General features: G+C 44.2%; 1 protein-coding gene across 2 annotated transcripts in view; it reads right to left on the reverse strand.

Annotated features, from left to right (window-relative positions):
• Positions 1-4,851, reverse strand: part of UNC79 (unc-79 homolog, NALCN channel complex subunit) — a gene marked incomplete at both ends in the record, with an annotated part of 106,478 nt that extends 101,627 nt beyond the window's left edge. For both annotated transcript variants that reach the window (XM_084208555.1, XM_084208554.1), the window contains one exon: positions 4,830-4,851. In XM_084208555.1, the coding sequence (XP_084064681.1) occupies positions 4,830-4,851 (22 nt within the window). The remainder of the gene's footprint in view (positions 1-4,829) is intronic.
• Positions 4,852-14,419: the final 9,568 nt, after the last annotated feature.

Here is a 14,419-nt window from a genome sequence, read left to right on the forward strand (position 1 = left end):
GAGAGAGAGTGCATTGGCTGGGGCAGAGGGCTGCTCAGCTGTGCTGCACTGCAGACACAGCCTCATGAAAGCACAGCTGCCTGGGAACTCTTCATCATCTTAAAAGTGCACCAAGACTGTGACAGGCAGTTAAAAGGGGAGATGCTTCTGAATTCTTTCAGCCCTTAAGCATGTGGATTATAACAGCCTTTCACTAGACCAAGATATACCTCGCTCCCCTACAGGGCTCCTTCAGTGTGGAAGATAAATCATGCTTCCTAAACAAGCAATTAGTCAATACTTGGTTTTATTCTCATGATTAAATGGCATTTATTAAAGAATGAATACCATTAAATCCTCCACTGAACAGAAAGGTACTAACTACCTGGGAGACATTGCTACGCCTCTCTGCTGAGATAGCTGAACACTTCATGAATTTCTGGTTTTTTTCTGTGCCACTGGCAAGTTGAATGAAAGGGGGTGACAGTGTATCCATATTGCAGAAAAGATGGACAGGCACCAAAAGCAAAGTGTCTGCAAATACTGTTGGAGGCTCAGCTTGAGATACTGAGAGCCCTTTTGCCAGTACAGGTAACAGTACACACTGGACTTTCACATCCAGAAAAGAAAAGCTTCCCTGAATGGTCAGCCACACAACAAATGAGGTTTGACAATTTCAAGTCAATTACCCATAAAATGAGGAACAGCCAAATAATCATCAAATGAAGAAAACTGTTTTCTTGAATGCATGACAAGAAATCCAATTTTGCAGCACACAATCAAGGTCATTCTTTAACTCACTTCCTGCTGTAAGGAGGGCATTCCCCAGTTCCTGCAGCAAGTGAAGCTTCTACAGACAAAAGCCTTCCTCATGATATTACCTGGCTTCATCACAAGGAGAAAGCCCATCATGTGACTGAAGGGCTGGGGTCTATGTGAAACCAGCAAGCAAAAATGCAACCACAGACACTGTCATAATGCATATGCAAAAGCAACACACTAAAAATGCATAAGCATCTTTAATTATATTTCTGTGGATGCCATGGGACAGAGAGAGAGAAACGGCGTTTCTCACAGCAGCTTGCGAGAAGTTTTAGGGAGCTGGAAAGATGTGATAACTTGTTGACTATAAACAATTTGCAGGTGCTGTTTTTCTCCTTTATTTTTCTGTTCCTCTCAAGGAGAGAAAGATGTTTCTGTTTGCTAGCCAATGGAATAGAATCTATCGTACCACTCCATAAAACCACGCGGTTCTTTTGGATAAAGCCTTCTTTGCCTTTTCCAGGACGCTGCCTCTCGCCTGTTCCTGCCCCAACCTCGGCGCACCAGTGAGTGACATATTTCCTCACCTTTTACTTCACAATTAATGAATAACTAAAAGCAATCCTGACTTTTTCCCCTCTCTCTCAATCAACTGAAAACAGAATTTTGCCACACGGACTCAGATGGCCACCACGGCGGCATGAGGCACATGGCCTGTGCTCTGCAGGAGCTGATCCCGTGTGAGAGCAGCCCCACTGCCTCCCTGCACACCACTGGGCTGGGAACACCTGGGCAGGATGTGTTTCACTCCACAGTACAGAGGCTGACTTGAGCACTCCAAGACTGTCTTCCCCTTCTCATCTCACACCTCATTCTTTCTGCCCACTAATCTCAGTTTTAGTCACAGATTTGCAGGCCATCTCATCAGATTATTTAAAGGGTAGACATTTATTTCAACTGTCATAAAACTAATCTAGCAATGACTTCATAAACATATTTTGTGATGTTACTTTCTCTGGTCGGGGAAAAAAAAAAAATGTATGAAACCAAGTATACTTGTAAGGGCCACAGACTGTGCAAGGCAGTACCCAGCTAAGAACAATGCACAGCAAGGTGCACAGATTGCTGTGGCTGCCATGGTTTGCTGTCAGATATCTGTAAATTAAATGGACTAACAAAATGCCAAAGATTATTACTGAATTCAGATCTAGATGCATTTCAGAGAGCTGTGTGCCTCCCTACAGTTACTAACTTTCAATAAAGGGCATAGGGTATCTAGAATCACTTAGAACAGCTTTTTTTTTCTTAATAAATATGGAAATACATTCATTTTTTATTGATTGGCATTGTTGTGCAATTGTATCAGGCCAAATATCAAAATAGAAAACTTATTTATAAACAAAATATAAACATTAGCTTTAGGCTAAAGGTTTCAGCCTCACTTTTCAGTTCTGTTTCCCAAAACTCTGTCCATTTCAGCACAGCCTCCCAGAACACAAAGAAACTTCTGAAGGAAAGCTCCAGAGCAAAAACTTTGCCAGCTTTCAGGTTACAGCAAGTGTGTAAATGACCCAATTTTCTGAGTTTCTGAGTACCCAGAGACACACTTCAAAAAGTGATGTCACCCTGTGGAAGCACTTGGGCACTCTCATAGGGTCATCACAAAAAACAAATAGGTTTCTCTTTAGCATCTCCACAGACTTCACTAAACTCCTCAGCCCCTGTGTCAGCACTGCCTGAACTGAGAATGAAACCATGAGGACTCCTCAAAGATGGCCTTGGTTGCTCCACTGGCCTGAAGGGGAACATCAGGCATTCCCAGGGCATTGCTTACCACAACTAAACACCAATTACTGCTTTTTAAGGTGAAAAAAAATTCATTTTCTTTGACTACAACAGAATACCTTAGGCATGCTGCAAAGAGTCAAATGACCGAACTCACAGTCGATATATCTGGTATGCAATACAAGATGTGTGTGGTCACAAAAAAGAGCAGCTTCTCCAGCCAACCTTCAGACTGACACCATTTTACCTGTTGTTCATAGAACCTGCCCAAGAGCTGTAGGATTCATGTTTAGACCAGCACATCTTCTGTTCCAACCAGTGATTCCTCAGTTGCAGTGTTTCACTGATGCTCTTGGTAAACTGAGATTCATTATGACTTGTAACTTGAGTCCTTCCCAAGACATTCTGGTTCTTGCCTGTCACTCACTGAGGGTAGAAGCAACAACAGCGACAGCTGGGGTTTGAAAGTTTGACTGGTAGTGATATATGCACACCAACACATCCTTGTCAGAGTCCATTACTCAAAAATTGCTGGTGAGGGAATCTTGAAGTTATGTAGAGACAAAGACATTTGGTAATGGCATAAGAACTAGTCAGGGAAGCAGCCTTGGTAAAAAAAAATACATTCAGCAGGTTAGAATGCACAGGATATGTCCATTAACCAAATACTCTTCCTGGAGTATCATGAAAAGGAACATTAGAAGGCAGAAAGATCTGAAATCTGGGCCCTAAGTAAATCTTGAAATAGAGAGCAATAGGGACATAGCAGGCCTGGATGCAGTGTCTTGAAAAGTATAAAGGGATGAAAAGAAAAAACAGCCAAGGATAAAATATGTAAGAGAAGCTCAAACAGAGCAGACCAAAAGCATTAGGAACAGAGGAAGAGAGAAGACAGAACAAAAAAGGAACAAAATGCCATAGCCAGTGCTAGGACAAAAAGTAGCACAAATTCTTCTGCACAGCAGTGTGAAGGAAGTGTAATTAATGTGTAAGTATCACAGGAAAGAGCAAACAACTACAAAACTCAGGTGCAAGGTGGGGAAGGCAGCAACAACAGAAGGGTACAGATCCAAACACTGCACAGTTCAGGGCTTCTGCACAATCAGAATATTGTATCTCTAGTTATGAGGCTAGAACTGCATCTTTACAACAATAAATTAACATCTGCATAATATTTTTAAAGCAAGCTCATCCAGCGCCATAAATAAGCAGTAAATCCTAACAGGAAAAAATACAGGTATTGTTTCTGTTAGATGAGTTCAGCATAGGCATATATAAACACAAGGATCCTTCTCAGTGACCTGGAGGAAGAAGAGAGCAAGTCTCAGCATGCAAAGTGTCAAATCACATCACGTCATTGTGACAAACATCAATCCAACCTCCTGGTCACAGACTGCCTGTTCATAGCCATGACACCGTATCAGGCAAGAAAGTAGCTTTGACATGGGTAATGAGCTCGACTACCCCAGAAATTTCTTTTCAGCATCCTATCAGGGCTCTTGCAGACACACCAGGTGTCATGAGCAACAACAGTGGGGAGCCCTTCCACAGCCCAGATGCAGGTAGCCCAGCCACCATGTCATCTACTCCTGCCCTGATCAGCTCTAGCCAACATGGTGGTTACAACAGCCGTGACCGAGCAGAGGCACGGCGGCCGCGGGCAGGGGGATGCCAGCACCTGGGGGATCCTGCTGGGACCGGGCACTGTGGCAGGCGGCCTGTAGGTAACACACGAGCACCCAGCCTACATTCACCCGAAAGGTGAGCGGCCCGGCCAAGAAGGACAGCACGACTCTTCTCGCTCCATCTCACTGCGAGACCACCGGCAAGGTGGCCACGCGTGCGTCACCTCTGCTCTCGCAGGTGGCCGCATCCTTCGGGACACGGCGCAGCGCTGGCAGACGGGGCAGGCTGGACCGCTCCCGCCGTGGGGCGGGGGGCGAAGGCGGCGGTCTCAATACTGACTCTCCCCCCCGACCCCTCATTCCCCCGTCGGCTCCCCGGCGCTGCCTTTGCCGCCGCCCCGAGCCGGCCGCCCGAACGGCGAGGAGCTCCGGGGGCTGCGGCCACCAGCACCGGCGGCGGCTCCGACAGAAAGAGCCAGAACGCCGGCAGCCCCCTCCCCCTGCACCGCCTGCTGGCGGCCGCCGCAGACCGCGGCAGGAGCCCGGGCAGCGCTGCCCCGCCGGGGCGGCGGGCGGGCGGGCGGCGGCGGGGCAGCGCCATCGGCGGGACGGCGCTCCCGGCCCCGCTCCCCTCCTCTCGGACAGACCCCGGCCCGGCGCCCGCCCGGCCCCACTCACACTGTTCCGCCTTGGTGGACATGCTGCCGCCCCGCTCTGCCCCTCGGCGCCGCGGAGCGCCGGCCCCCGGCCGCGATGGAGCTGCCGCCGCCGGTGCCCGTGCCGGTGCCGCTGCCGGTGCCGCAGGGCTGCGGGCCGGGGAGCGGCGGGCGGGCGGGACCGGGCGGGAGCGCGCTTAAAGGGGCAGCGCGCCTGGCGGCCGCCGCAAACAGCGTCCTCGGGAGGGACGGCGCGGGAGACGGGACGGGGAACGTGGTTCTTGGGATGCGATGGGCTGCGATGCGGAGGCGGAGGCCGGCTGGCCCCGGGGCAGTCCCGAGGCACCTGCCCCAGCGGGGCTGTGGCCCCGCCGAGCTTGTCACGACGTCGAGTTGGGAGCTGCCGAGCCGGAAGACCTTGATAAGCGTCGGCGGTGCCCCCGGGGCCGCCAGGGTGGCCGGGGCTCCGAGGGGCTGGCGATGCCCCCGCCCAGCCCTGCGGGCGCCTTCGCGGGAGCTGCGCTGAGCGGGGACAGCGGTGGTGGCACTGCCGGGAGCCGCGCGTGGATCCGTGTGATCTCTGACATGGAACAGCGCCGTTGTTCCCTTGCTACTTCTCCCCTCGGCCCCTGGGCTCCGGCTGTACCCCGGGCGGGCAGTCAGGTGCCTCTGGGCCGGCTCTCCCCGCCTGTTCCCACCGTGCACCCAGCGCCTCGGGACCGCCATGCCCTTCCCGAGGAGACAAGGGCTGCGCTCAGCCCCGACTGTGCCCTCTCCATCACCAGATCCCAGCCATGGTGACTGCCCCAGGACGACGGTGGGATGAAAAGACTTTTGTCCAGTTGTGGCGGGAGTACAGTAATAACAATAAAACTCATTTGCTCCAAGAGAAATTATTTCACTGCTGTCCTGACAGCTTCCCCAGTGTCCTGACTTGACCTTACTAGGTGTCAGAAATTAAGGGTTAGCTATGAGTTTCTTCTCTGAAACTTTTCATACCAGTTTTTCAGATCCTCCCACCTCTGAAAAAGCTATGTGGAAGCAGTATTCATCAGCCAGGGCATGGGAGTCTTGATGTTTACACACAAAACCATCCATTGCAACATGCTCTCCTCAAAATGCTGGGCTGTGTAAGATAAGTAGGACCGTGGCAGCCAAAGAGAACTGTGCTGTGGAGGTGGAGGAAAATAGGTGTGCTTTGTTATTCATCATACAAGGCAGTGCTTCCAAATTACTGCTGCCGTGATTTGGGGACAACGCACATTCAGTGCCATGAACCACAAAAGGGGCAGATGCTGTTCACTGGCATTTAACTGGTTCGCTTTTTTCCTGAAAGAAATTTTCTAAAAATACTGCATGGGCAATATTCTTCAACACCACTTAATCAGGTACAAAACAGAGCTCTTACTGGAGGCCATAATTCTTTCCACCCTTTCTGCTGCTTGTGAGCCCCAAAGACAGAGAGAAGCCAACTTATACCACTGTTTTTTCTTTTATGTTCAAATATTTGAGAGTAAATATTTATGTTTTTTCTTTTATTAGAAGCTTTATTTAGCAAAGTGCTCAGAGAGGTCATGTGGTGCTACAAACCTGCTTCCCCCAACTCTATGTCTCACAATATGGAGCCTAAGTGATGAATATACAGACAAATGGCTTTCAGACTTCATTGAAGTAAGATATTGAAGACAGGTTTCATCTTTGAATTTCTGTCTGTTGATGCAACAAATCAATCTGAACTGCTTTATTGCTCATTACAATAGAGAACTTTCTGCTCTGAGGGGAACTGAGCTTCCATAAGTATCTTTAAATTATACCAAGTGTTCATGTACCAGAGTGGTGAGCTTATTAAAAACACTCAGGTTGATAAAGCAGGAGTACACTGAGAAAATATTAATTCCATTTCTCATGTAAAATTTCTTCTTTGGTTTAAGTGTCTGAAAATTGCAGCTATGCCTTCATTTACTGAACAAGGTCCTACATAGTACAGCATGTAGCTCAGGTACATGGTAAACAATTTATTGCTTATAAGTCCTTCTGCATTGTCTAAACAATGTCTAAGACCTAAATAAATCCTATACAAGTAGTCTGTTGTTCAGTCAAACAATTTAATACTTGCCTAGCTTGTTAATTCAAGTATAGAGAGTCACACTTTATATAGTGAACAAATGTCATTAAGGAGCAACTATAGAAACATGGTACTCTGGGAATTAATTTCTCAAGTCTCTGGGCTGAACCAAAGTCATAGATCCTCAGCAAGATCCTCATGAATATGCCTAACAAAATGGGAACAGTGCTCCACTGGAAACCATTTTAAGCTGCTAAGGTTTATGTCTATATGGTTTTTGCCTCTGCACACACTCAGTTAAGAGAACACATAAAAGTTGCAGGCATCTTAAAGCCCACATATCATTAACGAAATAATATATTTTTAACATTAAATGAATGGGGAGTGGAAAATTTACATACCAACTGATGGAAACTTAAAGAATAAATGCTATTTTCTGAGTTCATGAATGGAAATTTCACAGAATCATGGAATCTTTGAGGCTGGAAAGACTGTCTGGAGAGCTTGTCTATTCCAACTTCCCTGCTCAAAGCAAGGTCAGCTAGAGCAAATTGCTCAGGGCCATGTCCAGCAGGTTTCAAATATCTGACTCCACAACTTCTCTAAGCAACTTGTTCAAAGGTTTGACCATCCTCCCTATAGAAAGCTTTTTCTTCTGTTTAAGTGGAACTTCTTGTATTTCAGTTTGTGCTAATTGCCTGTGATCCTATCACTGAGCTCCACTGAGAAAAGTGTGGCTCCATCTTCTTAGTCCCTCTCCTAAGGTATCTGTACACACTGACAAGACCCACTCCCCACACCAAACCTTTTGACTTTGGTGCTAAGCAGTCCCAGTGCTCTCAGCACCCTTTTATATGACAGCTGCTCCAGTCTCTTCATCACTTAGCCCTCGCTGGACTTTCTGCAGTGTATTCATGTCTTTCTTGTACTGGTGAGTCCTGAATGACACCCAGAACTCCAGTCAGGTCTAACCAAGTAGAGCAGTATAAACACCTCCCTTGACCTGCTGGCCATGCTTTTCCTCCTGCAGCCCAGGATCCCGTTGGCCTTCTTGCCAGGCAGGCTCATTGCTGGTGTCTGCCAGGACCCCCATGTCACTGTTTGCAGAGCTGCTTTTCAGCTGCTCAGCCCCAGCCTCTACTGGTGTTTAATTATTCCCTCTGACGTGCATGACTTGGATTTTCAGCTGTTGAACTTCACAAGGCTCATGTTGGCCCACGTCTCCAAGCTCTCAAGACACTCTTGAATGGCAGCACAACCTCCAGCTGCTGGTGTATCAACTGCTTCTCCCAGTTTTGCATCATCTGCAGAGGGCATCCCATCATCTGGGTCACAGGCAGGGACACCAAACAGCACTGGCCCAGGGCTGACCCCTGCAGGGCAGCTCTGGTTTCCAGCTGGACTTTTTGCCCCTGAGCACAACCCTCTGAGCCTGGCCGTTTGTTTGGGCACTTTTCAATTCACATCATTGTCGACTTGCCTAGTCCATATTTCATTACTTTTTCTTTGCCGATGTAATGGGAAGCATTGATGAAAGTCTCGCTACAGATAAACTTTCTCTGCTTTCTCCTCCTACACTGAGTTAGTAATTTTGTTGCAGAAGGCTATCAAGTCAATCAGGCATGGTTTTCCCTTTGCAAATGCACAGTGACTATTCTAAATAACCTTCCCCTCCTTAATGTGTTTGGAAGTGCTTTACAGGATTGTTTGCTCCATCATCTTCCCATGGATCAAGGTGAAGATGAATGACCTATAATTTCCCAGAGACTCCTGCTTGCTCTTGAAAATACGAGTGACTCTTGCTTTCTTCTATTTCTCAGGACTCTCCCAGTTGCTTTGACCTTTTTTTAAGATAATAAAAATCAGTCTTACAGTGTCATTGGCCAACTCCCTCAGCACTTTTGAGTGCATCCTATCATGTCCCATGGACTTGTGAATGTCTGATTGTTTTGAAATGTGGCTTTTGCAGGGTAAGGTAGATAAGGCATGGAAGGGATTTGGAGCATATTTTTTCTGTGAATTGTGCTGGATTTTAACTAAGTTTTGCCTGCCTAAGTGTGCTGTAGTTACAACATAATTCAGGAATAAATCAATTGAATATCCTATAAGGAGAAAAGAAGTAATCAAGAGCAGAAGTCACTATTTATGTGACTATTGTCACTTTGAATTACATTTTCAAGTATTCAGCTCCAAAAAGACACAAAATCTAGTGCTGTTTCTTTTTTAAAAAAACTCTATGCATTAAAAAAATCTACTTTTAGAAAGGTAATCCTTTCTGAAAAATCCAAATGCTAAGCCTTCCTACTTTGAATCACATACAGAAAATGTATTAAACTGTTCATAAATTGAAGTGAATTGATGCATGTATAAAAATAAATCATTGTATCAGTTTACACAGATATATAGCTGCACATCTGTATCCAGACATGTTCACTATTACCAACACTTAAAACATTCTAATGGTGTTTTCCTTAAAGGCTCAACTTCCTGAGTCATGTAATTACATGGGTCTTTATTTGAATTTTAAATAAAAACTAGTCCTTGCCTGACATAGTCAAGGACTCCAATGCATTATAAACAATGTTTGAAACAAATGAGGATTTCAATGCCTGAATGAGAGACAAGGACCTAAGTTTAATCAAAACACAAAACAAAAACAGCTAACTTCCAATTTCATTTATTTTAAGCCAATACCTCAATTTTTTTAAACTTCCTCACCACTTTTGGCAGGAGATTATCAGTAACTGCATTGTGATAAGAATATTAAAAACTGCAGAAGAGGTGAGGAGAAGTTTGAAACATCTCAAATTTTTCCTTTAATCTCTACAAACCTATCTGAATCGAAGGCTGTGGCATGGAGGGGGGCAAGTGTAATTGCAGTAAGAAAAGCCAAACACAGAGTGAACAGAAGCAGGAGGAGGCAGGTTTCTCTGCCTCTCAGCATCTTTCAATCTACATGGTGCTTTCTGAATACTTACAAGGCTAAACTAATGCAAATGAAAGGGTCTTGGTACGGAACTGGAGCCCCTGAACAGCTCCTGCATAGGGACCAACCTCCTCCCTGTCAGATTCAAACAGCAGATGGAGCCCCTCCGGCTCAGATGAGTGCATTTCACAGCAATAGTTATATCATGTTAAATTAAATTTGTCTCTAAATCTTTGCTCTATGTAAGAATTAATCCTCATGAGCGATTGTAAAATATATAATCGCTTGAGGAAAAAGTCTATCTGGGATTAAATGGCACAGTTAGGCTTAACTCAGATAGGATACAGCAGGTATCCTGGAGCAGCTCCTCAGGGCTCTGACACCTGGGTCAACCAGCCTGAGCCAAGAAACAGTGAGCAGGGAAAGCACCTCTTCTTGCTCACAGAAAATCAAGTCTGCACAAAAGTAACACAATATTACTGACAGCTTGTGTAGTCTTGTGCAGGGAAATAATTTCTTCTGAGGTGAAGATATCCAATTTTAGCCTCTGTGCTGAGACTTAAAAATGCAAGGAAAACTTCCTTTAGTGGTACTATCACACAGCACTGTGTACAGAAAAAATATCAACCCAACCTTCCTCCTGTGGGAGGGCAGGAAAGCAACTATTCTGAGAAGGAAGGTGTAGAGCGGGATAGACATTTGGATAGGGTAGAGAATTAGAATAGGATAGAGAACAAGTTGGCAGTAATGGCAGAAGTGATCATAATGTGACCAGAAGCTTGGCTGAAGCCACCGACCCATATCAGTTATGCCATCTGGCATGTGACAAATTCATTTCAGTCATCACTGACTTGGGCTGCTTTAAAGTGAGAGATGGAGCAGCAAAGGGCTCTGTGTCTCATTGCTAGCTTGTACTGTGTTTCCAACAGAGTAGCCAGATTGTGATGTTGATGTTTGTTCTTTCTTTCCCCAATTTAGAATAATTAAGACCTCGGGGAAAAAAAATGCCATTAAGAAATACAGTGGTTATTTGATTGTACTGAGAAAACTGTAATTTTCCTCTTATTCTGATAATTACGTCAACTAAGTCTGTGGATGTTTGCTTTATTATTACATTTGTCAGCATCTGTCACTGTAAAATCTCTGATAAATGCCCTCAATTTCTCTTCTGGAGTAATGTCATTAGCCTTTAAGTGAACAAAATACTTAATTTGTTGCTATAGCAGTGGAGTTTGAGAAATACATGGTGACCTGCATAAAGAATTAGCACAAATTTGATAAGCATACACTAAGACTATTATAAAACCAGAGATTGGGTATATTGCTGTAAGAGGCATAGTCTTTGTGACAACCAACACACCAAGTTTGTGGAAATTAGCACCACCCTGGCTGAATTATATCTCCCCTGCAAACAGCTGGGTTTTTTCCTTACCTGTAATATCAGACTTAGGCAGAATTGACCATACCACCTAACTACATGGCTAAAATAAAAGCACATTGTAGTGGCAGTAATATTTTAGGAATCAGAATGGCAAGTGTCAAAATACTGCCTTCTTAAACCTATCATAGCATCATGGCCCAAAGGCAAAGAAATGAACAGAGAAATCAAGAAAACCAGATATTTACTTTGCTTTAGTATTTCTACACTCAAGTAGAATTTCTACACTCAAAAATATTTGTAAGATGTCTCTGCTGGGCAAAAACTCTTACAGAGAGCAAAAGAAGGCATGAGACTTTCCACAAGGAAGGGAAGAAAAAGCATGTGCCACTCAACACTGCTGAGATCCTTGTTTTGCCACACCTGTACCAAGTCTGTGACCCAGGTGAAGACCCTGGCTCAGTAACAACTAAAGCTGACTGACCTTGCTCCTGATTTGAAGGCTGCCTCCCTATCTGGTCTCTCCTCCAAATTGGTTTGCTCCACACAGGAGTCTGGGAGTAACCTAAGACAAAATGAAGGCAGGACTATCAGAGACAGGAACCTTGGTGGAAACAGAAGGTGAACTAAATTGACGGAACTGGGACACTCCTAAAGCAGCCTGTAGGAAAGCTGCTGCACTTCACATGGGAATGTATTTTTCTCATCTGCAGATCCTTACAAATTGTCCTATCTATTGCAAATTCAGGCTTCCTCACAATTTCATAATATTCCCCAACTACTTTTTACAGACTCAGAGTGTTTATGGACCATAAGCTGAACACTGCTGGGTCTCTTAATTTAAGTGTAAGCTCATCCAGAGCATCCATTCTTAAGAAGAGACAACAGAGTAGCTGAAAGACTCTTCCACTTACTCAGAACTGTATTTTAGTTTAATTGTACACTGCAGCACATAACCATAATCACAAAGCATGTAAATGTTACAAAGTTCAGTTCAATACAAGATCTTCTGCCTTGCCTGGAATGAGTGCTACTTGTGTTCCTATGGAAGAACAGGCTTCAGCCACTTACCTTAGGTATATTTGTGTTACCTGTGCTACTTATATCAGCTTAAAATCAGCTTTGGCCCATCTGCAGGAAATGCAAACCACTGATGTAGAGATACCATGAGAAGCATGGCAGGGAACCATCCTTCATCTGTTCCCAGGGAACCATCCTTCATCTGTTCCCACCTCCTGCTACCCTGCTGCCTTATCTTGAGCAAGCATTCCATGTTTGGTGTTCCCCATCTGTGGAATTACAGGAGGGAGTCTCTTTCCTTTCTTTGCAAAGGACTCCACTGATGTCCACACACAGAACCCCAAGTGGTACCCACCAGGCTGCAGGTAGGGTCACTGCTGTGAAATGACAAACCCACCAACCATTTTCACCAAACACTTTGGGCAGCTGTAGGAAGCCTGAGGGAAAAAAAAGCAGGTGTTGGAGCCAGAGCCCTGAGCACTACTGGCTGCATTTATCAGCCCAGTTCTAGCTGAACTGTGGCTGGTTTAGATTAATAAATAAACACCCTTGCTCTTAATGAACAGTATAAGCTCATTCATACCACACTGACAGCAATAAAGGTGCCTGCAATCACCTGGCTTCTCTCCTTTTCATCTTGGATTTCTATGCACCACATTCCCCAGAGCCTCCGGTCCCAGGATTAAAGATCCACTTGCAATCAGTAAAGAGAGCTACATGATGTATTTTTAAATGCCTGTAAAATGTAATCATTAGTACTTTTAGGAAGAAATGCTTGAAGTGGACTGAAAATCCAAAAAAAAAAAGTATTTGAGAAAAACACTTAAATTTTAAGTAGCTCTTCAGGTAAGTAGTTACTAAAAATTATCACTGCTTCAGTATAAACATCCCCATATATCTGTTACCTCATTTCATCCAACACAATTGTCAGTGCTTTACTCACATCCCCCAAGTATTATAACCAAGTATTATAACCAGGCAATCTTATTACTCATTGCCATAATTTAAGAGGACAAGTACAACAACTGAAATGTAATACCTTACTGATTTATTGAAGCATTACTAGGTGAGAGAAGGATAATGAAATCAGATACAGGACAAGCAGATACACTGAAATGTTCAAAGCTGATTTTTACAAAAGATTCTGCAAAAGAGCCTTATTATTCCAAAGGATGCACCCACAGTGTGCAGGAGCAAAGCTCCTTGTCCAAGTGCCTTTCAGTTACTGGCACTGCTTTTTCTCTGGATTCCAGGAATGCAGGCACATATCCAACACTCATTCAAATCTGTGGGAAACTTTCCACACACACAACTGGGCTTTCACATCAGACTGCTCAAGTGAGTGACAAAGCTATCATTTCTTGGAAAAAAATAAGTCAGTATGACTTTCTTTAAACACTCAGGATGAATGTTTCCATTCTCATCTGAAAATTTCAGTCATGGTTACAAGGCAGAAGGGAACTCAAGCCATTTATCTGAAAAACATACTTTAGAAGTACAGCAAGTACAATACTTTCACACATTCACAGCCCTACTTTTGGAATCTGTTTTCATATTAGATTTTACAAATAACTTAATGGAATTTTGAATTTTATTCTACTAATACTTAAGCATCAAAAAAAGGTTGATATTCTGTATTTTCTTGCAAGACAGACTTGAAATTATTAGAAGACATTCTTTTATTACTCCTGTAACATGGCATAACAAGTGTTATTTACTGCACTTTTCTCAAATTTAGTCTAGACTTCAAAATATTTATCATAGTAATTACAAATAGCAATCATGGAAAAATCTCTCAAAAATCTTAATCTAAAAACTGAAAATAAATTTAAATACCTGACAACCATGACTGGCAGAAAAACATTTATCCTGGTGGAAGAGGAACACACCAAAAGAAAATATGTAAAGATTAAAGAGAAACTCTCAAGAAAATCATCCTAAATTCTCAGAGGTTTAGTATGAGATGACTATAATTTTTTTTTCTCTGTATATTTTCCCATTTATTTAAACTTTTGATGGTACCTGTATGTGCTGGTACAGAAAGGATGCAGGAACAATGACAAAACCATGGATGAAAGGCAAAGAGTAAACTCATTTTTGTAACCTCACCAATCAGGGAATCACCGAAGCAGCAGCCAGGAAAGGCACACAAATGGGAACACAGGCACTGCAAAGCTTGGTCCATGGTGGAGGATCAGCCAACCTGCTGCTTTTTCCTGTACT

This window comes from Fringilla coelebs, assembly GCF_963513975.1.
Source record: "Fringilla coelebs genome assembly, chromosome: 6".
In the NCBI taxonomy this organism is placed as follows: Eukaryota; Metazoa; Chordata; class Aves; order Passeriformes; family Fringillidae; genus Fringilla; species Fringilla coelebs.